At 48.3% G+C, this 27,530-nt stretch overlaps 4 protein-coding genes across 5 annotated transcripts; 1 reads left to right on the top strand and 3 right to left on the bottom strand.

Annotated features, from left to right (window-relative positions):
• The first annotated feature begins 60 nt into the window (after window positions 1-60).
• Window positions 61-1,220, top strand: LOC117838044 (uncharacterized). The gene has a single exon (XM_034717913.2). The coding sequence runs from the start codon at window positions 393-395 to the stop codon at window positions 930-932; it is 540 nt and encodes a 179-aa protein (XP_034573804.1). The 5' UTR covers window positions 61-392; the 3' UTR covers window positions 933-1,220.
• Window positions 1,221-3,338: 2,118 nt separating this feature from the next.
• On the bottom strand, window positions 3,339-8,001 carry LOC117838043 (uncharacterized). Of its 2 annotated transcripts, XM_034717911.2 has the most exons (10): window positions 7,868-8,001; window positions 7,271-7,605; window positions 7,099-7,174; window positions 6,351-6,390; window positions 5,725-5,783; window positions 5,473-5,510; window positions 4,423-4,486; window positions 4,276-4,329; window positions 3,764-3,865; window positions 3,339-3,669 (listed from the first exon to the last, which is right to left on the bottom strand). In XM_034717911.2, exons 2-10 carry the CDS (start codon window positions 7,465-7,467, stop codon window positions 3,613-3,615), a joined length of 687 nt encoding a protein of 228 aa, XP_034573802.1. In that variant the 5' UTR covers window positions 7,468-7,605; window positions 7,868-8,001; the 3' UTR covers window positions 3,339-3,612. The 2 variants fall into 2 exon arrangements, with proteins under 2 accessions (XP_034573802.1, XP_034573803.1); XM_034717912.2 differs by lacking the exon at window positions 7,271-7,605 and having other exon boundaries at window positions 7,868-7,998.
• A 533-nt stretch (window positions 8,002-8,534) lies between these two features.
• Window positions 8,535-9,845, bottom strand: LOC117838036 (uncharacterized). Its single transcript, XM_034717903.2, has one exon. It carries the CDS (start codon window positions 9,843-9,845, stop codon window positions 8,535-8,537), a length of 1,311 nt encoding a protein of 436 aa, XP_034573794.1.
• Window positions 9,846-21,290: 11,445 nt separating this feature from the next.
• LOC117838038 (alcohol dehydrogenase-like 7) lies at window positions 21,291-25,681 on the bottom strand. The gene is made up of 10 exons (XM_034717906.2): window positions 25,384-25,681; window positions 25,097-25,233; window positions 24,906-24,952; window positions 22,860-23,185; window positions 22,675-22,757; window positions 22,372-22,447; window positions 22,216-22,280; window positions 22,019-22,114; window positions 21,780-21,941; window positions 21,291-21,664 (listed from the first exon to the last, which is right to left on the bottom strand). The coding sequence occupies exons 1-10, from the start codon at window positions 25,418-25,420 to the stop codon at window positions 21,548-21,550; spliced, it is 1,146 nt and encodes a 381-aa protein (XP_034573797.1). The 5' UTR covers window positions 25,421-25,681; the 3' UTR covers window positions 21,291-21,547.
• Between the last annotated feature and the right edge of the window lie 1,849 nt (window positions 25,682-27,530).

Genomic DNA, 27,530 nt, shown 5'->3' with positions numbered 1-27,530 from the left:
GTTTGGCCTTGCTCGCTCTTTCGTATAGGGACCCCTGAGCCCTTCATTTCGCGGAAAAGTGGAAAGGCTCCGAAGGAACACAAACGCGGCTTCAAAGCGGAAACAGAACGGAGCTGCGAGCCTGCGATATATCAGCTCGCTCAATGCGGCAGCCCCCGCCCTTTTTCCAACAACCTTCCCCTTCCCCCACCGGCCCACCCCTTCCTCAACGGACTCCACGACTTCATCTCCTCTTCCTCTTCCCCGCGCGCGGCCTCCCCGTGCAACCACCCCGCGCCACGCCCGTCGCCAGCCACGAACGGCGTAAACCCTAGGCTCCCAGCGCAGGGCGTAACACAACCAGCGCCGAGGCAACAGAGGCAGCAGCAGCTAGCGGAAAGAAGGTTTCGACCATGCGGCGGTCGGAGTGGGAGGACCGGTGCAAGCGGCACCCGGAGCACCGGGTGTCCAAGGGCGTCTGCCCCTACTGCCTCCGCGACCGCCTCGCGCACCTCTCGGCCTCCTCGTCCGCGACCACCACTACGCGCGCCTCCTCCTCCTCGGCGACCACTTCCCCGTACTCCTCCGGCGGCGGCTGCTCCCCGCCGCCGCACCACGCCGCGCTCTCGGCCGACGTCAGCTCGGTCCACGTCGTCGGCGGCGCGGCCTCCGACGGCGCCTCCTTCGTCAACGTCGCCGCCTTCTCGCAGCCGCTGATGCCAACAGCTGCCAGGAAGCAGGCCGCAGGGAGGCAAGAATCGGCGAAGGGGAGTAATAATAAGGGGGAGGTGAAGACGAAGAAGAAAAGCGGCAAGAAGAAGAAGATCGGCAGGTTCCTGTCGAGGCTCGTCGGGGCGGAGAAGCGGCGGCAGCCCGGCGACGGCGACGGCGGCGAGCTCTTCCACTCCAAGACCATGAAGGAGAAGACGGCGTCCAAGTGGGTATTCTTCTGAAATTCATTCTCTCGTCAGACAACGACACCATGCACGCACGCTTGGGCCGGTTTCATCGATCCATCGGCTCTTCATCGCTAGCTAGCTCCTTCGATCACTCCCCGGTACATATTTTTTTCAAGTACTTTTTGTGCTTGATCTGGAGTTTTTGCATGGTTTCATAATTGGGTTGTGTACAAGAGATTATTAAGCCAAAATTATTGATCATTTTGTACTGTTTGGGGAAATTGTGTATGCTTAATTTGTAAAATTGGAAGAAGAAAAATAACAACGAGTTATGTTCCAGTATCCAGTAGTGCTTGATTTGTATAGTTGGTGTCCTGAGAAATTTTTTGGATTGGCAAAGGATCAAACCGATTTTCATTTTCTAGAAACAGCTAGCGAATTATCTGAAAACTTAATGTTCTTTTAGATGATTAAGTTGCGTATAAATCTTTTTCTCCATTTGAATACTTCATTCATGTACTGAATGTCCGACGACTTATGTATATATGAAAACTATTTATGGAGTATGCAAAGTCGACGAAAGAAATGGACAGCGGATGGTTGCAGTAATGCTCAGTTGGCCACAAGCCAATTTTCCTTTGTGACTGCTACATACTGTAGTTCCTTTTTCCTTTTCAAAATGAGGTATTCCAAGGTTGCATCTTCTAGGACTGCGATTTGTGCTCCTTTTCATTTGTTGTTTTGCTCCTCCTAGCGTCCTGAATCCTCTGCCTGTCCCTTTTGCTTTTTTGATCTCTTTTGCCGGTGTTGTATCGTTCTGATGTGATGCTGGCTTGTCCTGATCCCAAATTGTTTGCACCTGGCCCGACTCTGTCTGCCCATCCCGCTTGGTTGGGCAGTGTAGCTCACCAAATCAGCTGTTGTTGCCGCTGGGGAGGTAACTGATTTTCTTGTTCTAGGATCGAGCACATTCTTCCCATCGTTATACGTGGTTTTGAGACGAGAGCCTAATCTTGGAACGAGAAGTCACCACATGCGCGGGCAAATCTCAAAGGCAATCATGTCGCGGTAAAGTGTAGAAGGAGCTGGTGATCGAGGCTCCGAAGATGATAGCTTTTGCCGCCACATTGCTAGCCCCACTGCACCTCGATTAGTTTGTAGTTGTACTCGCTGTGATCAAGAGGGAAAATGACGCTGTGGACATCATCTTATGACCATGATATGACTTTGACCACACTTGTGTTGGTAAAAAAATCTAACTAGCTAGATTTTCATATGACGATTTTGAATAAACTCTACGTATCCGTGCTTGTCAACATTCCTCTCCAAAACGTCATAGTTTTTGAAAGGCAGAATAAACAATTAATTAGTTTTATTTTAAATCATTAGGGTTGCCAGGCATATAAAACAGTCATATAATTTTGAACGGCAGAACAAATAATTGGTTAGGGGTATTGAATAATTAGGGCTGACAGGCATGTAAAGCAATCTTTATCATTGTCGTCTGCGTAAGCGGGTAGCAAAGGTGCCTCGATATATTTTGTCAACTGTTTGTATTTTTTTAAAAAGTTAAGTTACAAACTCTGGAAAAAAAATTTAGGTGTTGCTTCGAAAATTGTCATAGCGGGTTTATTTAGTGAAATAGGTAGGTTGCTTGTCCAAAATTAACAGCTTGTATGCATCTAAGTGACTAATTAAGCCATAGGTTAATGAAGCGGAGCTCATCCAAATCAGAGTTTCAGGAAGAAGGTTTGTGCTTGTGCAGCTCCTAAGATAACCAAGTCAGAGTTTTTATGAGCAAATTGATCACATACGCAACCCTGCATCCACGACGAAACCAGGAGGAATATTCATACAAGCGTGCATGACCGAAACAACACCCACATAAACTCGGTCAAGGAAACTATAAGAATCTGTGGCGAGGGAAATGCTAGCCCTTCGTGCAAGCCTCTAAAATACGGGTGCATGAAAACAAAAATTGAGTTGACCGTACTCTGTATCTGACCGGCCGGACTGATTACACTTGATTGCATGAGCTATGCAGATATACAATAAACTAGCACTGGGCAACCGTCGCGGCCAGCTCGATCGTTCGTACACGGACGCTGGAAGTTGGAAACTGCAATGCAGTGAGCTAGCAATGGCCGGCTCAGACACCTGAAACTGGCACGGGTCATCACCGGTGTACCGGATGCCGACTTGGGAACGACCTGACAAGCGATTCCTTCAGTTGACGTGGAAAGCCGGGCAGACACCAAGACCAGTGGTACCATGGCAGGTGGTGGCTGGCGGGTCAGTTCGTCGACTCCCGTCCCTGGCCTAAGCGCTGTGCAGGAGCTAGAATAGACCCAAGCGCTCTGAAGGAAGCCAGGAACTAGAAATGGCTTCACGAACATGTCATATATCATCGTGCAACGACTAGAATTGATTTAGAGGATCAAGCCATAGGACACCGCAACAGCCACACCACAAATAATTAGGACTATCCGATATCAGAAGTTTTTTTTTTGAAGCGGCTTCCGATATCAGAAGTTAGTTTGAAATGCCTATACAATTACCGATACGAATTCAAGCTTATGATTTTTCAGAAGTTACAACAGCTCCCTGAAGGGCAAGGGAGTGATCCGACCTGCATGCCAGCTGAGAGGCTGTCAGGGTCACTTGTCACCAGTGACACGATCAACAGATATCTTGCGCCATTTATTCATCATTTATTCGTTCACTAGTACCAGCCTCATGGCTCCTGGAACTTGATCGGTATATGTGCCATCTGCGGCTGATGCTTTCTAACCTGCACAGTGCAGAAGGTGCATAAGAAAGTGTTTAGGCTTTCTAATCCATGCCAACATCAGGTACTACGACTCAAAATGGGCAGGTTTGAGGACCTTGACACCAGCCATCGATAACAACTTGTGAGAGGCGACATAAACATGAGCTGAGTTGTCAATCCTTTTCTCGACGAAGTAGATGACCTCAGATACGCCTGACTGTAACAAAGATCAGGATGATGTTAGAACCCGAGGAATAAGTATTAAATTACACAAACAAAGTTAATTTTTGTTCCTTTTTAGACCTCTAATGAAGGAGGCTGAATGGGGAATTGAACATACCATGTGTATGCCAAACTACTAAATCATTTTGTTGAACTACAGTGTTTATGCAACCTCGCTTAAATTGAGGAAAAACAACAGGGGGAGCTTGCAGTGGTCCTTAAGTTTCTTAAATTGAACAGCCAAGCTATAACAGGGTACGTTCTTAATATTTCAGTTTACTATGCAAAGACAGAAGCGCACGTCAATCCTAGGTGAATCCTCACAGCATGCATAGTACGAAACTTGCAGATACAATCTTACAAACAAAATGAGTCTTGAACATATTTGCCTACAAAGGTACAAACCTGAATGATAATCTTGGCACATTCATTGCATGGGAACATGGTGACGTATAATTTCTGCAAGAGAAAGGAAACACATAAGAAACTGTAAAGCTTCTATAGAAGTTGTATGAAATGTGTTACTGATATTGGAGACTTGAAGGACCAAACCTGTCCAGCTGCTGAAGCATGATTTGTATTTAGAATTGCGTTAACTTCAGCATGAACAACATAGCTGCCAGGTTAGAAGAAAATATATACATAATTCGTTAGAATTTAGCATATAGCAAAGCTACTGGAAACTCCTTTTGAGTATGAAAATTTGTCTCCCTCATAATGAGAATTAAGGAACATAAAATCCATGACTTGTACCACAGGATTGTGCAACAAAGCCAGATTAGCTATAGAGAATCAATCAATACAGAATGATCTCACAACTTTTAAAGCAACAAAACTGAGGTCGGAACTGATAAAGTGGAAACAAGCAAGCACATGTTCGTGGATAGCAACTCAGTCAAAAATTAGCAACTAAGTATGACAATTTTTAGTTTGTAAACAGCAAAGCAACTATATTGTTTCTGGCTACTGCCTGGCAAGTGCATATACAAAATCCCATCCAAGATGCACGGCTTCGGAGGAGCTTAAGCCATCCTCACCGTGTTATTGTTGTTTTATGACTCGCTTCATCAACCATTTATTGCACATTGCTCACTTTAAAATTATCCAAGTATACATTTACACTTAAGACTTCAGCTACCTCATCAAATATTCAAATCAGATTTGAGGCAAGTAACTTTTATACACTTACTATCAGGATCAATGAAAATAGTTTGGTTAAAATCACAAGTTAATAAGTACTCACGATATAAAATATAGGTCATTTAGGACATCGACACAGTCTACCGGGTGAAGCTTTGAACAATATCTCTATGAAAATATAATGTTTCCATGGTAATTAAATATATTGAAAGTACTTTTCATGGTGAATCTAGTAACATATATCTTATATTGTCAATCATTAGAAAACATATTGATGATCGAAGTTAAAAAAATGATCAGGAATCCCAAACGACCTATATTTTGAACTAGAGGGAGTAAATTTAAATTGTTTTGTCCATACTAAGTACAGTATCCCTATGTATAGAAAATACTGCTGTGCATCAATGAAAGCAATAAAAATAGCAACAAGATTAGGAATGATGCGAGAAATTCATTACTTACGGATATTTTGTCTCTAATGGATCTCCATTTGCAGATTTCTGAAATAGAAAAATAATTGGCAAAATAGTATTGCTTTCTTCATCATACGTAAAGGATGTGATTTCCTTAAAGTGGGAGAGTGAATCTGTGAATGCCTTCTGAAACTGGCATGTGGTATTTGACTAGATTATGAAGTAATCTTCTATCTCTTGCTATTCGATGGACCCAAGCTACTACTAGATTCAAAATAGAACCTCAGATGAGAAAATGTACCTTTGCCCAAGGAAGCTTGTCATCAGAACAACCTCTTGGGAAGCCATTGTAGCCAATTCCTGGTTAGAAAACAGCTGAGTTACATTATCAAAGACTATATGCAGCTTTGAAGAAGTTGGTCGTGACAATTATATTCATCACAAATCCACAATAGGTCCATCACAGAAATTACAGCAATCAGCAGACAGAACAAGTCTATGTAGAGCTAAGCTGCATATTGTCATAACTCATAAGACAAGATAGGCTTTACCAATACCGCAGTAAACATACCACAGTCCACAAATGCACCCAGCAATTGGAATAGCAAAACTGGGATGAATTTCGAAAGTATGGCTAGACAGCTAAAGACAGAAAATATATAGTGTGGTTGGTGAATATCCAACATGAAGGTAGCACAGGAATAAACATTGACACTTGAGCAATTCTCAAAGCACATGATGGTACCAGTACACCGTGCACTCTCGTGGTCAAATTAATGCATAACCAAATGCATAATATCAAGAAATTGAGGATGTGCTTTTACACGGTTATCATAGATTATGGAGAAGACACACATACTCAGTACAGTCTATATAAAAAATTGGTTTGTCAACTGTATACAACTCATTATGCAGCTTCATCCTCACCTAGGATTATTCCCTCTTGGCTAACCAAGCATGCTCCAACCTGAGTGAAATGGATGGCATATAAATCCATTCGTAATTTATAATGACATAGGTAAAGAAACAAAAAATTACATTACATGCTATACTAAGACAAATATATTTCATGTATACACAAAGGATGCCTTTTTTCTAACAAGACAAAGGATGTCAAAACAAGGATCTTTTTTTAAAAGAAAAAACAAGCATCTTTCCCCTCTTGCATGTATGACAAATTGAGCACAAAGTGACAAATTTTAACATTGAGGCCATAAAAAGAGCGATAAATTTATTTTGATATTGTCACATAAAGTACACATGATGTCTATCACTGTGCTTTCTTGTTATAAAATTTGAAGCACTTTAAAGGCTTTCAGCTTGGAAAGATTTATTGAATTGCTCATTACACAGATTTAAAGTTTCACGATAAAATAGAAAAAATGTCATTGCTAAATCTGGTATTTTATTAATCATCTTGAGGTTTAAAGGATCAAAAGAGCATCATTCAATCAGAATTCAGAAGTATAAAGAGGCTTTGTCAATACAGTGTGACTAAAATCGCAGGTCAACAGAATTTGACCATTTGATCATGTATCAACAAGCATTCTGTCATAATCCTACCCGCATTACCTGTTGCCTGTGCATGTTCCAGCTTCAATAAGGAATTTGCACAAACAGCTTTTTAGCACAAGTGTTCACATTTCCTTTAAGCCCAAGCACAAATGTACTTTACCTGCCGATTAGGATCCTTGGACCGCTCAGCCGAAAGGAAGGCGATCGCCATGAAGTAATCGTCCCAGGAGATATACCTGCAAAAACAAGCGCCACGAGTCTCACAGAGGATACTTATGACGAGCTGAACTCAGCTACAGACCACCAAAGAGGGCAGGACAACGAGGACGAACCCTTCCCTCTTGGTGGGATCGAAGGGCGACTGCTTAGGCGGTCGCTGGGCGGCAGATCCGTTGGTGGCGAGGGACAGGTTCTGGGGCCTGACGGAGGATGTCGTGCAGGAAGACATGAAGCGCAGTGCCGCGGCGGCGGCAGCGGCGCCAGCCGCAGCTGAGAGAGAGGCTATGACTAGGTCCCTCGTCGAGGTCATCGCGCTCGGGCGGTGGGGAAGGGGCGCACCGGAGGCGCCGAGTGGGTGCGGTGGCGGCACTGGCTGGATCTGGAGCTGGAGGCTGGGTTGGGGACGACTAAGCGCGGGAAACTTTGGGGCTCCTTTTGCCTTCCTCTCCTGTTCCCGCCCAAAAGAATATCATGAATGACACGTCCGATTTTTTTAAGACAAAATTTGCGGGTGAAGTCTTTTAAATAAACTTTGCGGTTGACTACCCTTCCATTCTGAAATTAGCCAATGGCACACTCAATTCTGGTTTGGGTAAAATTGCAGAAACTCCCATAGCTAAAATTGCTACACCCGCAGAATATACAACACAAATTGTTGAAAGCATACACTAAATCAAGGACGAAAAATGAGAAGAAGAAAGTCATATTACCCTGAATCTGCGAGCACCTCGATGGGGTCGCAGTTGAAGGGCTGGAGCCGGGAGCCCAATCCTCGGTTCGTCGGGGCACCGCCCCCACCGAATTTGTCCTCGACGGGCCGGAGGCGAGCCGCCGCGTCGGTCAGAAGCTCAGAGCGGATCCGAGCGGGTCGCGTCTGGAGAAGCAGGGCGTCGGTGGTGGCTCGCCTCCCGGGGGCGCGCGTCGGGCGGGGGAGCAGAGCGGCGCTTTGCAGCCCAAGCTGGCGGGGGAGGCGTCGCCAGCGGCGAGAAAGATGTGGTGCGCCGACGATGGCACGAACTCTAATTACCAGCCGGCGGCGGCGCACCGAGCGAGCGAAAGGGGCGAGCGAGACGAGAGGCGAGCAGTCAGTCGGGGAAGCGCGGGGAGGAAAAAGGAAGCGCGCCGTTTTGGGGACGGGCCTCTTCTCTAACTTTGAGTCACAGTCAGGTGGGCCTAAACGCGACTGGGCCCATTTGAGGGCCCGTTGGGCCGCAGAAGCTGCGCACAAAGGGCCTTGTATATGATCACATTCTCGACAGTTTACACGGTAATCGAAGTATACACTGTATATTTCGAGATGTCACATGTACACAGTTACTGTACGTAATAATATACACCAAACAGAGTCCAAGAGCACATTTGTATCCCAGCTTCTGGCTATTTGTTCGTGAAGCTCTTCCACCGGAACAAGCTGCCGACCTTGCGCAGGACCACCCGCCGCCGCCCGGGCAACCTCGGCATGCCTGAGAACACGCCGAGATCGCCCTTCTGGTCGTCCATGGAGCCGAAGATGTCGTACGCCGACCCCTCGAAGGTCTCCGACATGCGCCGCGGCCGCGTGATCCCGGCCGGCGGCATTATCTTCGAGTCCGACGGGTACTTCTCCAGCCCCGGCGGCCCTACCCTTATCGCACGCGGCGACGGGCTTTCCTCCGCGTCCGGCTTCCCCGCCGCGGCGGCTGCGGCTGCGGCGGTAGGGCTCGCCGACGTGGCCAAGAGCATGCTCTGCAGCTCCTTGACGCTGTCGCGCGCCGCGGCCTCGCTCATGCGGAGGCACTCGAGCTCCTGCTTGGTGCGCTTGACGGCGGTGTCCCTGTCGCCGAGCATGGTCCTGAGCAGCGCGTTCTCGGCCCTCGCCTCCTCCAGCGCTTCCTTGGCCACCTTGGTGTCCCTGACGGCCTGCTTCAGGATGTCCCGGAGCTTGGCGACCTCGCCCCGCCACGACCGCTGCGACTCGAGGAGCCGCGCGTTCTCGCGCCGGGACTCGGCGAGCTCGGCCTCCGTCGACTTCATGCACGCCGTGAACCCGGCCTCCTTGCCCCGCCACGCCGCGAACGACTCCTCGGCCTCGGCGCGGAGCCGCGCCACCTCGTCGGACAGCGCCCGGAGCCTCTCGTCCTTGCGCTTCGCCGACATGTGCAGACGGTCGGACTCCAGCCGGCCCATCTCCGCCTCGTGCTGCGCGCGCGCCAGCTGCTGCCTCGCCGTGTGCAGCTCCGCGTTCACCTCCTTGAGCGCCATCACGAACTCCTCCATCGCCTTCTTGCTCTTCTCCTCCGCCGCCAGCGCCACCCGGAGCTCGCCGTGAACCCTCTGCAGGTCGCGGTCGTGCCGGCTCCGTGGCGTCGAGACGGGGGTCCTGGGAGTGGCGGACTCCAGCCGCCTGACGGCCTCCCGTTGCGACGCGATCTCGAGCTTGGCTTCCTCGAGCGAGATCTTGGTGAGCTCGAGCTGCTTCGACTGCAGCGCCAGCGAGTCGAGCATCCGCTTCTCGGATTCCCGCGACGCCCTGAGCTCGGCCTCGAGCGCCTCTATCGTGGTGCGGTCGTTGGCCGAGGCCAGCGACTTCCACTCGTCGGTAACCTCCAGGACGCGGTGCGCGCGGTCCCGCTCGTCGCGCACCTTGCGTAGCTCGCCACGGAGCTGGACGACCTGCTGCATCTCCATGTCCGGCCGGATTTGCTGCATCTCGCTGCCGCCGGATCAAACGGCTTGGTCGTGAAATGCTAGCTGCACGGCGACCGGACCGGAATCCTGGACCCTGGAGGCTCGGCGATTGGAAATGCGCTAAAATTTGAGGCATGCGGGGGAAGCAGAGGATAAAAGGGGGGACGTCGCATGCATGGATCTGCAGGTTTTGCGAAATGTGTGGTCTGGAATGGCCGAATGAGAGTCTAAACTTGGAGGGAACGACGAGTTTACCTGAAATTCTGAGTTGGTGGTTCCTGCTACATTTTGGACATAGGCACTACTACTATATTTGGAGTAATTGAGGTTCGTGTGTGCCTTTGTGAGCATTGTGGCACGATGATTTGGTGACTATTTAGTTTGTTTCTCACCATTTGACTTACAAATAATTCAGTGATGTGCTGTCAGTGTTCTTTCGCTATGGAGAGTAGTAAACAGGAAAGCATTAGTTAGCTTCCACTTAGTTTCCTCAAGAATTTTAACTTTTTTAAGATATAAGTTCTGAAAGCAGTAGAAAGAAAATACGGCACTGATGAGCAATCATGTTTTACAGAAGGACATGCAGTGATGCAGGTAAAGATTTGAAGACGACACACACAATACACAAGATTTATTTTGGCTGCTGCAAACCAATTATTTCCACTGAAACGAGGAGGAGTGTTGGGGGTGCACCTTAGGAGGTCTAAGGGTAGGGATCCTCTTTGTGTAAAAGAGGTCTGAAATGGGGTCTAAGCACTTGTTTGTGAGGGTTAGAGACTCAGTTGTAACATCCAGGGATCTTTTAGTACATGTAATATTCGACCCCACCAATGAAATTAATATAAATAGCCACCTCCTCCTCCATATAAATAGAGCCTTAGGGCTTGGAGGAGAGGATTTTTGATCATTTATTCATTTGGTTCGCTTGTTCACTTGTTTTCTACCTTCTCCCTCCCTCTATTATCTGTTCGGGATTCCTAATCCTAACAGTAACGCCCACCATAGTTTCGTATGAAATAAAATTCACGATCAACATGAGAGGAAAAGAGATTACAAGCAATCGAAGGTTTCTATTCAATTGCAAAAGCCCAAAATGCTTAGCTGAGCACCCTTGGGTTAAAAAAAGAGAGTAGAAAAGTAAAGGAATAGACGTCGACTAAAAGCGATTACCATACAGCGAAGCTGGCAGCTCAGGCAAGGAACATGACTTTAAGCTTGTTGCCGACGTAAAATGTTGAAAAGTCAACTGTCGAGGGGCTATGGCTACTGAAATAACGAGGGTCATAGTTCATTTCTTCGAATAAAATACTTTAATCTTGTTACCTTCGATGTCTTTCATTTGACTTTGTAGAAGTAAAAATCGATTGACACCTTGTTTCTTGACTGTTTGTGTTTTACTACACGAGGTTCGTCTCGGAAACGTTGAGCACGTTGGTGCATCTAAATCAAGATGGGTGCGGAGCTACACGCACCCTCTAACGATGTCCATCACCTCGTTCCCAGGTGCAAGAACCCTCGCAGCAACCAGCGCCGACCTGCAGCAACCAGCGCCGACCTGCAGCAAGCTCCACCGTACCCTCGCGGCAAGCGCCGACATCCGCGGCAAGCTCGACCCTCGTGGAAACAATCCTCGCGGCAAGCCGGTCTCGAGGAGGAAAGCCGCGTTCTAGTTTTAGCAACTTAGCAACTCAACAGCAACCTCGTTACAGTCAGTCCTGCATGCATGCGAGGTTGCCAGGCACAAGGCAGAACGAGGGTGCAGACCATCGATCCAAGCCGCACTCGTCACTGTACGCTGCATGCAACTTAAAACTATTATACCCAAGGCATGACACGAGGATGCAGTGCAAAGCCACCTCCGATCGACTCAACCAAGCGATCAAAGCTCCACGTTATCTCCACGTCATCTACACCGCCGCATATAACCTCCGATCATCAAGTCGATCAAAGCTGTCAGAGATCAAGAGCCCTGCATTACAACACCCTCAGATGGCCAAAAGCGAAGCATCGAAGCTGCCGAACACCACAAGATGGCATCAAGGCTGCTAGGCAGCACAGTAGCAAAGCTAAAAAAACACAACACATTACATGCAAATGCATGCTCAAGCAGCCAGGCAGTGCTCCATTTATCACCTCAGCTCTCAGATACAACACCTCCGCAAGCAACAACCCTCGCAGTATCTCTCAAGCAAGAATCCTTGAAGTATCATCGGAGCCGAACCCTCGCAGTATAGCCTCGCAATGTGAAGAAAGCAAGAAACAGAAAAAGAAGCTTCCGTCCCCCGAAGCTCCGGGGTCTGAACCACATGCAGAAAAGTTATAACCGATGCATGGTATAGTTTTTGTGCGTACTTGAAGTGAGCTGCCATGTAATGCAACATCAAAGCTGCCGGCCGCTCGCCATGGCAGCAAGTTCCCCATCAACAACAAGTTAGGCAAGAACCTTCACGGAACATAGGTCATAAGGTCTCATCAAACTTAAGCTTAACAAGGTCACGAATGGAAGGTGCCAAGCAAGTTGCTAAGCATGGTCAATTGTATACCATCACCCTCGATGGTTCATCAAAGAGAAGCTAGATAGGAGCACGCGCGAGGGTCCGAGTGCCATGCAGTTCAGCTTGCACATTCCGGACGCACGCGAGGCTAGAGGCCAGCACGGTTAACCTTGCAAAGTCGCAAATCAAAGTTCCCTACCGTGCATGCAGCCTCACGAGGGTCCGAGTACCATGCAGCCTGCACATTCCGGACACACTCCGGACACACGTGAGGCTAGAGGCCAGCACAGTTAACCTCGCAAAGTCACAAATAAAGTTGTGCTCGAAAACTCCAGCCGGAAGCCAACCCTCGCAGCAACCCCCGACAACCCAAAGCAACAAGCAACCAACACTCTAGCATCAGGCGAGGGTGCAACCCTTCTTCATTAGAGGAAAGAAACAAGGTAAGTTCACAATGCACATTTCGGACGCACGCGAGGCTAGAGGCTAGCACGGTTAACCTCGCAAAGTCGCAAATCAAGTTGTGCTCGGAAACTTCGGCCGGAAACCAACCCTCGCGGCAACCCCCAACAACCCAAAGCAGCAAGCTACCAACACTCTAGCATCAGGTGAGGGTGCAACCCATCTTTGTTAGAGGAAAGAAACAAGGTAAGTTCACAAACTAAATTAGCAAAAATACTAAGCAACCAACACTCTAGCATCAGGTGAGGGTGCAACCCATCTTCATTAGAGGAAAGAAACAAAGTAAGTCCACAAATTAAATTAGCAAAAACCAACACTCTAGCATCAGGTGAGGGTGCAACCCATCTTCGTTATAGGAAAGAAACAAAGTAAGTCCACAAATTAAATTAGCAAAAATACTGATTCAATCCTAAAACCTCTTACATTGAAGGTACGTGTTCTGCCAAATGAACCATTCTGATTTGTGTGGTAAGGTTCGATTTGTTTTTCTATTTTGTCATATTACCGCAATATGAATAAGCACTTACCTATGGAGTACAACTTAATACACTATACAGAGCTAATTCAAACTAGCCTCGACAGTTAATTCAAACTTCCGCAGCTAATTGAACCCTCGCAGCAAACGAACCTCCGTGGTGAACCTCGTAACAGCTTCGAGCGTCATTCAAGGATAAAAACTCTCTAACCTCGCAAGTTCTGGACCAAGGAACAAAACTTGGTTAACCTCGCAAGTTCCATGAGGATTGGCGGTAAAACTCGTACCCTCACATCACCTTTGCTACAGAAGGGGCTCGAGGTTGGCGACCAACGAATGATGGCTAGACTATAACTGAGCTAACCTCGAGAGTTCGGAGTTAGTTCTGAACATCGAGTTTTTACCTTTTTACTCTTTACTCAGAAACAGTACGTGGAAGGGAACTGCGTGAAGCTATGGGTTTCTTGAAGCGGAAGCCTCAAGACTAGACGTCCAGTTCGGATCGTGGACAAAGTTCCAAGGTTAGAAGATCAACCCGACGCAAAGACAAAGTTCTGAGGTTGGAAAGATGGAGGCATGAGTTATGCTCAAAACCTCCCAAAGCTAAACTACGGAACCCTCGCAAAACAAGTCAAGCCAAGCTGCAGGACCTCCACTCCAAACCTCCGCGACCTCGCGACACCAATGCTTCCAATGCATGCCGCACACCTTTGCATACGTATGTCACCATCTATCATGCACAGATGCACCCGTCCACATAGCTCGGAGGCGAGGTTAAAAATATCGTCGTCGTAATCATGTCACCCTCGTTGGGTTGACAGCCCATCGAACAAGAGCAAAACCATGACAAGAAAAATTAAAACCACGCTGAGCAGCTCGTACGTAGTCCGAACACCAATCGAAGGTCATTTTCCACCTCTCCAAATAAACTATTTCAATTTTACCAACCTCGGTTATTTTCGCAAGAAAGGAAAATACATTTTCTAATCATCTTACTCCTTTCGTGTAAGCTAGTTTCACCTCTCAAAAGGCACTTGGGCGATATCGACTAGAGCATGACGCTCGGAAAGTAAGTCCGCAAAAGCTCGATCATAAGCAAGCTTTTGTCGACTTATCTATTTATTTTATTATTACTATATTATGGTTGGATGAGGCATGTGACCTCCGATCGAGACATCCTTAGAAAATAATGCAAGTTACATATTAATATTAAAATTTCTTCTTTCTAGTATGCAGGTTCTCACCACTTTAAGTAGTTCTCCACCCGCTTAAGTTAACCCTTGTATACTAGACCTTCGCATCTTTGTGTAGGAATATTGGTTCTCACCTCGTAACCAAGTCAATAAATGGGGCATGATATATTGGTTTTAACAGCACGTTGCTTTTCATCAAATAATATATCTTATGGACCTTTGGCTCTCATCAACTATTGGAATTATCTCTATTGGCTTTCATCAGTTATTAGCCTCTCACTATAATGGTTTTCAGAGCACCAAGTCAACCTTCAGAGGTTGATTAAAGCGATTCAGGGCACTATTCTATTGCATGCTTAAGTTTTAATCGAAACTCGTTTCTCTGGAGGGTTGATGATATGACCAACTACAAGATATATCCTTGCATACGCAAGCATTTAATTCATATGCATCAAAACATCGCATTGCATGGATGCATTACTTTCGTGCATGAATTAGAAAAGCCCGAGAGGCTACTACATTGCATTTCTGTGCAATCGAGACTTTGGCTCTCAAACAGTAGAGCAAAGGTTTGCTAATCTTGATAGTGGACACAAACACCTCGAAACTTGCATTATTTCTGCGCAAGTTAAACCTTGCGTTTCCACGCAAGAAAATCCTTGCGGTGGAAGTAAAACTTTGCATTTCTATGCAAGTAAAGCCTTACATTTCTGTGCAAGCTCGAGCCAAAAGCAATAATAAGTTGGAGCATCGAATTTACATTTCTATGCAAGTTTAATTTCTCCTTAACCTCACAATGTTCTAATTTTTATGATCAAAGCAACCTAGAGTTGTGAATCCAACCTTACTTTCTCGTTTAATTTTCTAAGTCCACAAAACTCGAAGCAAGTTTTGTCAACTTCCTTTTCTCACAGTTACATCTGAGTTCTTAGTATTTACTAAGGTTCGATGGAAGCAAAATTATTATATTAAACCTCGGAGTTAAGCAATATGGAAGAAAGGTTCCGAGGTTGTCCAAAATATTTTTTACTCAAGCGCAAAAATGTTTAATGTTTAGGCTCGTCACCCTCGCAGCTGCCGGCTACCGCGTCCATGGCACCGGCGCCGAGCGAAGCTGTTGCCCAGGAACACAACTAATATCAGCTTACATCCGCACACGAATGCTCATCACCCTCGGCAGCACAGGAAGCTCCAGGTCATCTGCAGCAAGCGCCGAACCCTCGCAGCTAGAACCATTGCGGCCAATGCCGACCCTCGCGGCAAGCGTGGACATCCACCGCAAGCTATCTCATCCGAGTTTTCGGAGCTGGTGAACCTTCGTGCGGCGACAGCTAGTGCAAATGGGCAACACAAAAGGCCGAGGCTCGCCAACTCAAGCAAGCAAAGCAGCTGGACTCCGTTCATAATTTTCAGTGTGCGCGTGAAACCAGCATGCAACCAGGCAGTTGGTCACCGCATGCATGTGCTAAACATGCATCAGCAAGCAGGCATGCACGCATGCATTACCCTCGCATGCAGGCACAAGGAAGCTAGGCGTCCGGGATCGAAGTTGTTCCTTGGTTTCTCAATCCCATGGAGCAGGAAGCTAGCACATCCTATTTCTGTTCAAGCATCTACACAACTTATAATTGTCGAAGAAACAGTTATTTTCTTTGGTTATTTTCTCAGCAACATTAAGTGGGCGTATCCTCTAAGTCAAGCTATCATCGGAACTTCCGGAAGCTAAGATGCGGAACCCTCGCAAGTGCCACAAGTCCAAAACAGTAAGCGAGGGTTCCTCCTTGCAGCACTAAGCTGATACTAGTTGTCCAAGGACCGAAGTAGCCATCAGTGCATGTTCATGCATGCATATGTAACCTCGCTACTTGGTTTTTTCAATCGAAGCTGCCAGACAACAACGGTCATCGCTCGTCATCTTCGCATGGCACTACAAGTTTGCCAGATTGAAGCTGCGGAACCCTCGCAAGTCAAGTTGCATTCGTAACCCCCTTAGAGGCGCAGACCAAGATGCCCTTGGAACCTATGCACGCTAACAAAGCTCATAAACAAGTTAGCAAGAAGGCTATTTGTGGCGGATCCACTTCGGAGCTACTGGGTTAAGCATGATTTAGCCGCCTGATATGCGACGCTCATGCCTAAGCCAAGTAAACACGAAGTGCCGTCGGATTTTTCCTCCGATTTAACCACTTGAACAGGACCGATTTAGCAGACTCACACAAAGGTGAGCGGTTCCAGAGATTACAACAAGTCCACAAAGTTTTAAGCATGTTAACCACCGGATTTAGTTGCGAAAAGAACATCAGAGTTTTACAAGATTTCGGAAAACAACAGAAGATAAAACACTAGCGGAAGCAATCGTCGGGGTCGGATGTCCTGGTGAGGCCAGCCGGAACATCACTGATCCCTCTCCTCGCTGTCCGAGGAGGGATCCCACTCGACCGTCCAGCCCGGCGGGAGCTGGGGCGGCCAAGCGCCAGCAAGAGAAGGGTCGGGAACAACAACTTCACCTGAAAAACAGGAGCCACAACAAGGCTGAGCTACTAAGCTCAACAAGACTTAACCGATAGGAGTAAAACTACTCCACGCTTCTAGACATGCAGGGCTTTCTGGCTGAGGGGTTTGCTTGCCAAAAGCACTAAGTAAAACCCTATTTTCAAGTTTTAGCTCCGGTTCTAGGTTCATTAACCAGTCTAGGTTCTGCGACCTATTCTAAGCAAACATAGAGCCAAACAAGGTATTTATATCAACAAAACCATGTCATCATCAGATTCCTCTTTTCCTCAGGGTGACATAGCGATCAAGCAATCTCAAACTGTGAGAGGCAGACGAATCGATTCGAGTTCTTTAACCATGCATGGTGAACCTAGCCTCACGACATCCACGCACCCGGAGGTCGCTTCCTGTGTCGGCCGTCCCCATCAATCCTCTAACCCGTGTCGGGCCCATTTCTTTTGGTGCAAGGTTCCACATCTATGGCCACGCATGCCACCACGTGCGACACTCAGCAGGGGAAACTCCGTTCCAAGAACAATGGGGTGACCGCTCACGTCTAGGTTCAATCCGGTACTAGGCTTCCTCATCCCATACTAAGTATGAGGCTAGTACTTTCAAGCACTTGATCATGAACACCACCACTGTCAGGCCTTAGCAAGTTTTCATAGACAGACGGGGCAACCATCCGTCCACCAAAGAGTTACCCAAAACCCTGCCCCGTCCATCGTCCTTATAGTTGTAACAGAAAGGTAGACATCCAACTCCTACAACTCGCGGGTGACAGGAAATCACTCGGCTTTTACCGTCTCCTATTTAAGCAAGCGGCTACTCGGTCCAACAGCTAGTGTTCAGATCCATAGGAAACTAGGCCATGCATCTAGGGTTTCAAACAACTCCTATACGTAAATGCACAAGCATGTTACAGAAGGCATGCGCAAGTCTGGTAAAACACACAGGGTTTTCATGCAACCGGGGCTTGCCTTCGAGCAAAGGGGAAGAGAACTGCTCGACTTCGGGGGCGACTTCGGCTTCAGCGGGCAGGAGCTCAGCTACAGCTTCGTCTTCTGGCGCCGGGTGTAGCTCGTAGAAGCCGTCGGCGAGGCGCAGCTTTACACGAATGCAATGCAAGAGTTAGCATAGACGGTTGTTTCAACAGCAACACATGCTCGCCTGAGCCCAGAAACTTGCGACAAGAGCAGGAGGGTGGGGAGGTTCAAGAGAGCTGGTGAAGACCAAAAGGCAAGAGTCGGAAATGAACTTATGATCTGATCCTTGAACTAGAGGATGTGGTATACTAGGGATCCTCCGACGCAAGCGCTGAAGGGTTCCTAAGTTTTACACATACACCCTCGGGTTGAGGAAAAAGATCACAGCCGAGCCCTCGGGCGAGGCGGATAAGGGTCGGCGGAACAGATAGGGTCGGGCGAGACGGAACCGGGGTCGGGCGGATAGGAGGGGTCGGGCGAAGCGGACTGGGGTCGGCAGCTTACCTTCTTCCTAAAAGGAAGGCTTGGGGTCGGGAAGAGGCAGACTTGGGCGGAGGGACTAAGGCTTTGAACAACGGCTAAGACCGGCAGTGCTCCGGCGGCGGCGGTGCTTCTTGTGGATCACAAGTGAGCTTTTACGCAGCACGGAGGAGCAAGCGGCTGGGTGGCTTGGGGAAAACGGAGGGGAGCTGAGGGGAGAGTTCCTCAAGAGCTTTAGGGTGTGGTGCTAGGAGCTTGAGCAGGGAGCGAGAGAATGGCTGAAGGCAACAATGGCGAAGGGAACTCCAGCGAGCTTGTGCATTCCTTTTTATAGCTGCTGGAACGGGAAAGGGAAGCGTCGCGGGAAAGAGAAGGGGAGCGGCGCGAAGGCCGGGGAGAAGCAATGGAGTGCTCTGCCGGGGCGGCGATTGAGCGATGAGGGCGGTGGTGCAGGACTCGGGGATGACGCCAGCGGTCATTGGGTTCTGCCGTCAGGGCGGCGCAGGAGCGGGTATGCCGGTGGTTGAGATTTGGCGGAGGCGGGCGTCGTCGTGCGGAAGATTTGATAGAAGCGACCGGTTTAACGGCGCTAGAATCGAGGGCGCACAGGTGAAAAGACAGGCAGCCGCGGGCGCGCGGGCGAGCGCGGAGCAACAGATTGTCGGGCAGCTTCTGACAGGGCGGGGAAAGGAGCTGTCGCTGCCGTGGTCGGGGTTGGCGATGGAGGAATCGTCGTGTAGCGGAGACCAGGCGGCGCGACTGAGTTCAAAGTGACGAAAAAGACGGGCGACATCGGGCTCTGCGGCCGGGATCTGGCGGTGTGATGATGGGCGCGGGAGGCGAGGTGCTGCAGAAAGGTTGCAGAGGGACTTCCACTGCCATTGGGGAAGGGGGCGCGAGAATCCATTCGGTCGCGGTTCAGAGACGAGGCTGAGCGGCGGGCGTCGGAGAAGATGAGCCACGCGGCGGGGAGACTCTGAAGCGGGCATGCAACTCGAGTGCGCCTGTCGCGGAAGATCTGGGGAAAAAGATCTCAAGGGTCCACTGGTCGGATAGAACGGCGTTCGGGAAGGACTTAGAAGGATCTGACGGTGGGCTGGGTTTGCCGGGGTCGGGACTAGAGCGAAGCGGGGAGGGGTCGGGTCTCAGGAGTCGGGACCGGGCGGAAGGCTGAGCCCTCAGGCGCGGCAAAACAAGACAGATGATCAGGGCTAGGATTAAGGTTAACCCGGAAGATTAGGAGCCGGTCATCACACTATTACAACAGCAAGCAAATGTCCAGATCGCTGATCGAAGCTGTGCAGCGGTCGTGCTGCATTCTCTCCGAGCGAAGCTCCCAGTCACGGTCCGGCGCCGAGCTCCCTACGTACCATGCCGCAGCCTAGAGTGCACAGATCGCGAGGGTCCAAGCACCACGCAGTTCTGACTCCACACACCTGACGCGAGGTTGCAGACCAACTAATCCAACAAAAAGTTAAGGCTCGCCGAGTGCCACCGGGAAGTAGTGAACACTAGAAGATCCCCCAGGGCATATCTGTAAAGCACTTTAATTACTACTCATCCTTACCATATTTTGCATCATGTCAACTTACCTCCGTGTATTGCAGGATGTATCCTTTCAAACCATTTCACTTATTATTTTTCTTCACCATTTTTTGCACTTTATCAATTTCATTGGTTATTTTCCAGCCAAGTTATTGTGGCAGAATGAAATTATATTGGCCAAACCTGATTGAGATTACTCTACTCACAAAAATGATGATAGTTATTTGAGAACAGAGTGCGGAGCTACTTAGTTTCCGAAAAGGTTAATGATCAAGAACAAGCAGTTTAGCTTTAATGTTTCCATATAAATCCTCTCTACGCTAGGAAAATATCAACATGCAGCTTACCACAAGCAGTCTATATGCACGTATCCGCTGGCAGACAAGTCATCTAAGCTACCAAGATGAGCATCTACTGCTATACCATGGCATCGAGGTTGCCAGCAAGCTTCTCCGGCCCCGGCAACAAGCTAGGCAATGAACTCCCGCGACAAACACGATCCTCCACGATGTGTCAAGCTCGAACCTCGACATCATTCTCGACTTCGCGTCTTCCGCTCCATCGGCTCAACCTCAGCATCACCCTCGACTTTGCCTCCGCTACATTGGCTTGAGGGGCTCACCCTCGGCATCGCCATCTACCTTGCTATCACTACTTTGCCTCGAGGGGCTCGCCATCAACTTCAATGTGGTCACCGACTTCATGTACGATTCAACCTCGGTCACCGCTACCACCTCGACTACTTCCACTACATGCGGAGCTTCTCTCATGAACACCAACCAAGAGGGGCTAGGGGGTGTACTGGAAGACCAATCCATCCTAGTTGCCCGGTGCTCGTGAGAGAAGGCTTGAAGATGTTGAGCTACCTTCGCCTAGTGCTCGTGAGAGAAGGCTTGAAGATGTTGGAGCTACCTTCGCCTACGACTACATCAGCTCTTGAAGCGAGGCCCGCTAATCGAGGCTTAGGAGTAAAGCCGTATGCAGATCGAAACTCATCGTTCCAGGCACTTGGAGGCGTAGTGTCTAGAGTTGGCACATGTAAACCCAAGAGTGTGCGCGCTCTTTTCTCCGTGCCTCATTTTCCTATTGGGTTTTTAGGATGGAGTTTTTAGTGAGGTGCACACGGGTTGGTTGCAAAGGGCATTCCTCGCAACTGGAGTCTGAGTTGTCGGTCTCTTTTAACAGGAGCAACTATTAGGTCTTGTTGTGCCGGACAAGACCGAATAGTTGAGGGGCTACTGTTGGGGGTGCGCCTTAGGAGGCCTAAAGCTAGGGACCCCCTTTGTGTAAAAGAGTCCCGAAATGGGATCTAACGACTTGTTTGCGAGGGTTAGAGATTCAATTGTAACATTCAAGGATCTCTTTGTAAAGTTTAAGGATCTATTGACCCCACCAATGGAATTAATATAAACAGCCACCTCCTTCTCCCTATAAATAGAGAGGACTTTTGGCTATTTGTTCATTTGATTCATTTGTTCACTTGACTTATTTTCTTCCTTCTCCCTCTCTGTATTATGTATTCGGGATTCCTAATCCCAACAGCGAGCATCACAGGGCAGCTTTGCTCGTTTAAGATGAAATTCCGGTTGCTGCATCACTTGTTCATCCATATAGTGCACCTGACACTCTTCCCCTGAAGCAGCAGGTCAAAAGCCTCGTTGATGTCGTTGAGGCCAACTTCATGGGTTATGAACTTGTCCAGCTCCAGCTCCTGTATTAACAAGCCACACCATTGGTGGATCAAAATCTCAGAAATTCATTTACGCAGGCCTAAACTTGAAAGGTACTAACAAACTGATTTTCTGATCAGTATGTCTGAACCTGACCTTGTTCAGGTACTTATCGGCGAGGATGGGAATGTCCTGCTTAGGCTTCACCCCTCCAAACATGGAACCGATGACAGTTTTCCCGTGGAGGATCTGCCGAGAAGGTATGGAGAGAGGAGCTCCGTGCATTTCCACTCCAAGAATGATCGTCTTGCCCCAACCCTGCATAAAAACCGGGTGGACATTCAGAATACATGATCAATCCTCGTAAAATAGTGTGGCACAATGAGTGTGTGTACATCTCGGGTGCTCAGGAATGCTTCCTCCATCAGCACCGCCAGCCCGATGCACTCGAAGCAGTAGTCCGCACCACCGTCAGTCATCTCGATTATCGCCTGTTGACGACGCCCAAAAAAAAGGGGACATGTCAATGCAGATTGCATATAAACGGTAACCAAAAGGTACGTGATGTATTCAGAGAACATGGGGTGATCACCTGGTTGACAGGTTTCTCACCAAGTTCTTTTGGATTGATGAAATGTGTCACGCCGAACTTCTTCCCTGCAGGAAGAAACAGCGGATGAAATGCGTCACGACTCAGGGCTTCAGAATGGTTTTAAGTTCAGAATAGTTTCAGAGTATAAGGGCTTGCCAAGTTCCTGTTTGTCAGGGTTTATATCTACGCCGATTATCTTTGACGCCCCACAAATCCTCGCTCCTTCGGCTACCTGCATATTAAAAAATGTACTTTCAGCAATGCAGTGTCTGATAGAATTATGGATTGTAGGAACTGCTTTTCTTAGTGAATAAAAGCATCTTGTAGCAGGATATATACTACTATGAGTTCTACTCAACTGAATTTTTAGACACAAGTTGAGCTTCAGTAAATGCAGGTGTCAAACTCTGAATCTCTCTCTCAAAAAAAAAAAGTGGTGAACTGAATGTGTCACTTAACCGCCAATCCTACGGCGCCGAGGCCAAAGATCGCGACCGAAGATCCAGGCTCAACTTTCGCCAGCTTCCATGCTGCTCCAACCCCTACGAATTTTCGGGACACCAAGTAAATAAATCACCTGCAGTGTTTCTGTTTCCAAGCTGCAAGTTTGAAGTAGCTGACGTGTAATCATTTGCTGAACCAACCAGTGGAGGCGCCGCAGCTGAGGAGGCAGGCGAGTGCCGGCGGCATGTCCGGGCTGACCTTGACGACGTGGTTGACGTCCACGACGGTGTACTCGGCGAAGCTGGAGACGCCCAGGAAGTGGTGGAGCGGGCGGCCCTGCGCGTCGGCGAACCGGGTGGCGCCGTCGCGCAGCATCCCCGGGCGCACTGCGAACCGGAACCTGGAGCACATGTTGCTCCGCGGCGATCGGCAGTCCACGCACTCGCTGCACTGCCCCAGGAACGTCGGCACCACCGCGTCGCCCGCCGCGAACCCCTCCGCGTGCTCTCCGACGCTCTCCACCACCCTGCAAGGGACGCATGCCCGTTCCCCGCAGGGACCGTCAGGTTGCGATCTTGCATTTGCGTGTCCCTAATGATCTCCGAAGCCTCCAGTCGTTTTAGCTCTGTTTGGAACACATGAATTTTACGAGGTTTTACTCCACGTTTTACGAGGAACTTGATTTGGCGGCCATACTAATTTCTGATGCCCCAAACAATTTTTGGAAAAATTTAAGCGGTTGTGGGGTAAATGTGAAAGTAGACTACTAGCATTCGTCAGAAACTCAGAATTGGTAACCACTAGTACTATACTTAGCGTTGTTTTCTTAACAAATGCAGCATTCGTTGGTTCCAACATGATTTCCTTCGATAGTTTTTTGCCTAGCTGCCTATCCCATCCTGCAGCCCAGTTGACAACTTGACATACATCAACAGCTAATATCTTCTGACTCTTGATAAGCTAAAGGCTAAGACAACTGCCGTATCTGATTTTTACAAATTTAAACTTGAAAGTCCAATCTTCATTATAAATGGAGATACTAACAGTTCAGCACGAATCAAGGGCAAGACGAAGGGGGTGTTTGAAAACCAGGGGCTAAAGTTTAGCCCTGTCACATCGGATGTTCGGAATCTAATTAGAAGGACTAAACATGAACTAATTATAAAACTAATTGCAGAACCCCTAGACTAATTTGCGAGACGAATCTATTAATCCTAATTAATTCATCATTATCGAATGGTTACTGTAGCACCACATTGTCAAATCATGGACTAATTAGGTTTAATAGATTCGTCTCACGAATTAGACTCCATCTATATAATTAGTTTTGTAATTAGACTATATTTAATACTTCTAATCCTAATTAGTATCTAAAACATCCGATGTGACAGGACTAAACGAGACCAACACCCCCGAAGTCAACTTCAACGCTAAAAGTGTTTCCGTCAGCTGGAAGGTACAACTAACAAGTACTGATGAACTTCCTACTATTCTGTTCTCTTTTTTTTTCTACAACTAAACATGTCCTACTCCATGTACCAACTTCAATCAATGAGAATAACTCACGACTGTACCCAAGCAAGCTTAGACTTGTTTAGTTCCCCTTTTTCCTAACTTTGGCATTATGCAAAAAGAAGATTCTCCATCACATCAAACTTGCGGTACATGCATGGAGTACTAAATGTAGACGAAATCAAAAACTAATTGCACAGTTTTGTTGTACTTTGCGAGACGAATCTTTTAAGCCTAATTAGTCAATATTTGAACAATAATTCACAAATACAAACGAAATATTACAGTTGCGCATTTATGGCAAAATGCAAATTTTGCCACTCCCAGTTTGGGAACTAAACAAAATGTTATTTTCTGATCACTTTCTAAACAAAACTGCCGAAACGTGAACGGAACTTGAACTGATGTCATTTTCTGATCACTTTCTGATATCCCCACTCCACAGGTCAATTCGTGGTGTGGACATCAAAACGCATTTCCAAATTTTTTTTCTTTTATCGGCGTCAGCGATAAAGACAACAAGATAAGAACACAAGACACATGTGGCATCAAAATATCACTCCACGCCTGGAAGTTTTGCTAGAATCGACAGTCTCAATGGGAACGCAAAGAAACTGTAATGTGTGTGCGTTTGATAATTCCACTCCGTGTGTGCAGGTTTTTTCAACTAATGCGATGAAATTTGAGTGAAAAGAAGAGGAGGAGGCGCACTGTGTGGTGAGCTGAGCACTCACCCGAAAGCTTCGTGGCCAAATATTCTTGGGAAAACGCCGGGAAAATCCTGCAAGGAGCGTACGCACATAGTTTCATCAAAAAGGAGCGTATACGCACCCCCGAACACTTGTGAGTTGTGAGGCGCTGAATGATTAGGGCCAGTGCCAGAAGGCCGGCCCCGGCAATGAACGAAACGGACAAAGAGGCCAACCTTCATGCGCCAGAAGGTGACGTCACTGTGGCAGACCGACGTGCAGACGACCCGTATCCGGACCTCGTACGCCTTGGGCGGGTCGACGACGATCTCCTCGATGGCCAGCGGCTCCCCGGCGGCCCTGCACACGGCCGCTGCTCGCCGCCGGGAAGGAAAACCGGTCAGAGCTACGACTACGAGCGGCGGGATGGAAGAAAGAAGAAGGCCGCGCGCGGCAACAGTTCCTGCGGCGGCCGAGAGGAGTCGAAATCGATGCGGCAGAGCTCGGGAATTCGGCTGCGTACCTTTGCATCGGATGGGCTTGGGGCCATGGTTCTCCATGGAAGAAGACTCGCTGGTGTGGCGACCCTGTTGATGCGTTCCAAAGGCGCGCGGTGGTAGCGAGAGTGCGAGACTGCGAGAGCCCGGAGCAGGCGGCACGGCGATATATTAAAAGATGAGCAGACGGAGCTTTGTCTATGCACTACAGCGCTAGCAGCAGATGTATCCTATCTGGTTCTACATTATTTTTTTACTTCCTCCTTGGGCCGCGTTGTTCTTCTTGTTTGAAAAGAACCCGTTTGGAAATCTGCCGCTCGCAATTTGGCGTTGCTGGGAAGCCGCTGCTGCCTTTGCCGTCGCTGACCGCTGCCATGTTAACCGGAAAAAAGCAAATGTTGAAGGAGTCCACTCGATTTCCCTTTCTCTAGAAGAATTCCAATAGATTTACAGTTTTTTTTTTAGAATCCATTAGATTTACTAGCAGGGATCGCCTTTGGCTGGTTCCCCGGGGTAAGCACTTTTTTTGGCTGGTTCACTGGGATCCCTCCCCTCGGCGGCCCACCTGCATCACCATCACATTGTGGACTCCCCGGCGTATGCACTCAGTGGACTGCATGAAACCCAACGCCACGTCCTGTTGGATTGCCCACCGGCTAAACGAGTTTGGCGCGCCGTCGGCTGGCTGACGGCGCCGCACCTCTCTTGCTTCAGGGAGCTCTGGGAACTTCCTGAACTGCCTGGTCATGCGACGTCACGACTACAGTCCACGACGTCCTGAACACCAGCAGTAAGGGATGCCTCCCGCCGTTTGAACTGGCGGGGCACCCTTACCGCTAGATGGAACGACGAAATTTTCTCGAAATCGGGATCATTTGAATCCGTGGTTGGCCCGCCGGATGGGGGGCGGTGAGGGACTTACCGTCATTTCACCCCGCGCTAAGACTCCTTACTGCCGTTTCAACTGGCATTAAGTAGCTACCGCGGCATTAAGTAGCTACCGTCGTTTGATCCAGTGGCATAGGTCCATTTTTACAATTTTTTTATTCGACTATTTATTTCTGCAAAATCGTAAAAAAAATATAAAAATAAAAACAATAGGCTCCGGCTCCCGCAGCAAGCGCACGCAAGCAGTGCGCGCTTGCGGCTCCAAGCGGCCCAGGCTGGTGGCGCTCACCAGGCCAGCCCAGCGCGGCTCCAGGTGGCCCAGCCAGGCACCGCAGGTCGGTGGCAGCAGCTGGCCAGTGCTCGTCGGCACCTGCCGGCCCAGCGCACAGGAACAGCAGCACTACAGAGATCGAGCTTGACTTCTCTCAGGTGAGCAGCGTCAGCAGCATTTCAGTAAGAAAAGCTCTGGTTTTTGTTTTGGTTTGCAGGTCATCAAGTGCAGTTCGAGAGCACCAGCTTAATGGAAATTTGATCTGTCACTTTCGTTGAATAGTGATCTAATCATTGGCTTTATAATTTTGCATGCTTTAGCTCTTCCTTTGCTTGCTAATTAGCTTTTCTCTGCGTATCAAGTGGACTGAGTACATGAGCACTTGTTTAGCTATTTTGCTTGTATGCAGTTAGATCAATTTATTTAAGTGCTTTATCATTCTGTCAAGCAATCATTTCGAGCATGCTTAGTAGTGGTTGTGCTTAATCTCGTGTGCAAGCTTTTTGGCGTGTCGCCTTGCTTTATTTCCACTACGCTTTGAACTTTCATGATCGTTTCTAGAGTGAACTTGTCACGAGTTGACTTGTGTCATCTTAGCAGTTAGAAGCGAGGTGTGTTTGAGGTGACAATTGAAATATAGACCTTATTTTTGGAGAGAATTTTACAGGCTCCCATTCATTCACCCTACTCTGATCGTCCGTCCCAGTCCTTCACCTTGTCGCCCACTCGTCCCTGCCAGACCTATCCATTGTTAGGAATGGTAATGGAGGATTGGCATCTGCATCAGTTGCACTACAACTCGCACGAGTTCACGTCAGCATGTGCAGCGTTGATTGTTTGTTGTAACTTGTACAGCGTTGATACTATGTGCCGGCCGCTAGCTCTTGTAGTTGATAGTTTGTTGAGCTGAACGTTGAGGATAGCTTGTAAGTAATAATTAAGTTAGCAGAGATGCATTGCAAGTTGCAACAACCCTGTAAATATCTGTCCGCCCAGACAATTGGCGCCACTGTT

Source organism: Setaria viridis, chromosome 9 (genome assembly GCF_005286985.2).
Source record: "Setaria viridis chromosome 9, Setaria_viridis_v4.0, whole genome shotgun sequence".
Lineage (NCBI taxonomy): Eukaryota > Viridiplantae > Streptophyta > Magnoliopsida > Poales > Poaceae > Setaria > Setaria viridis.
Note: the sequence above shows the minus strand (reverse complement) of the source record. Positions and strands in the feature narration are given on the sequence as shown.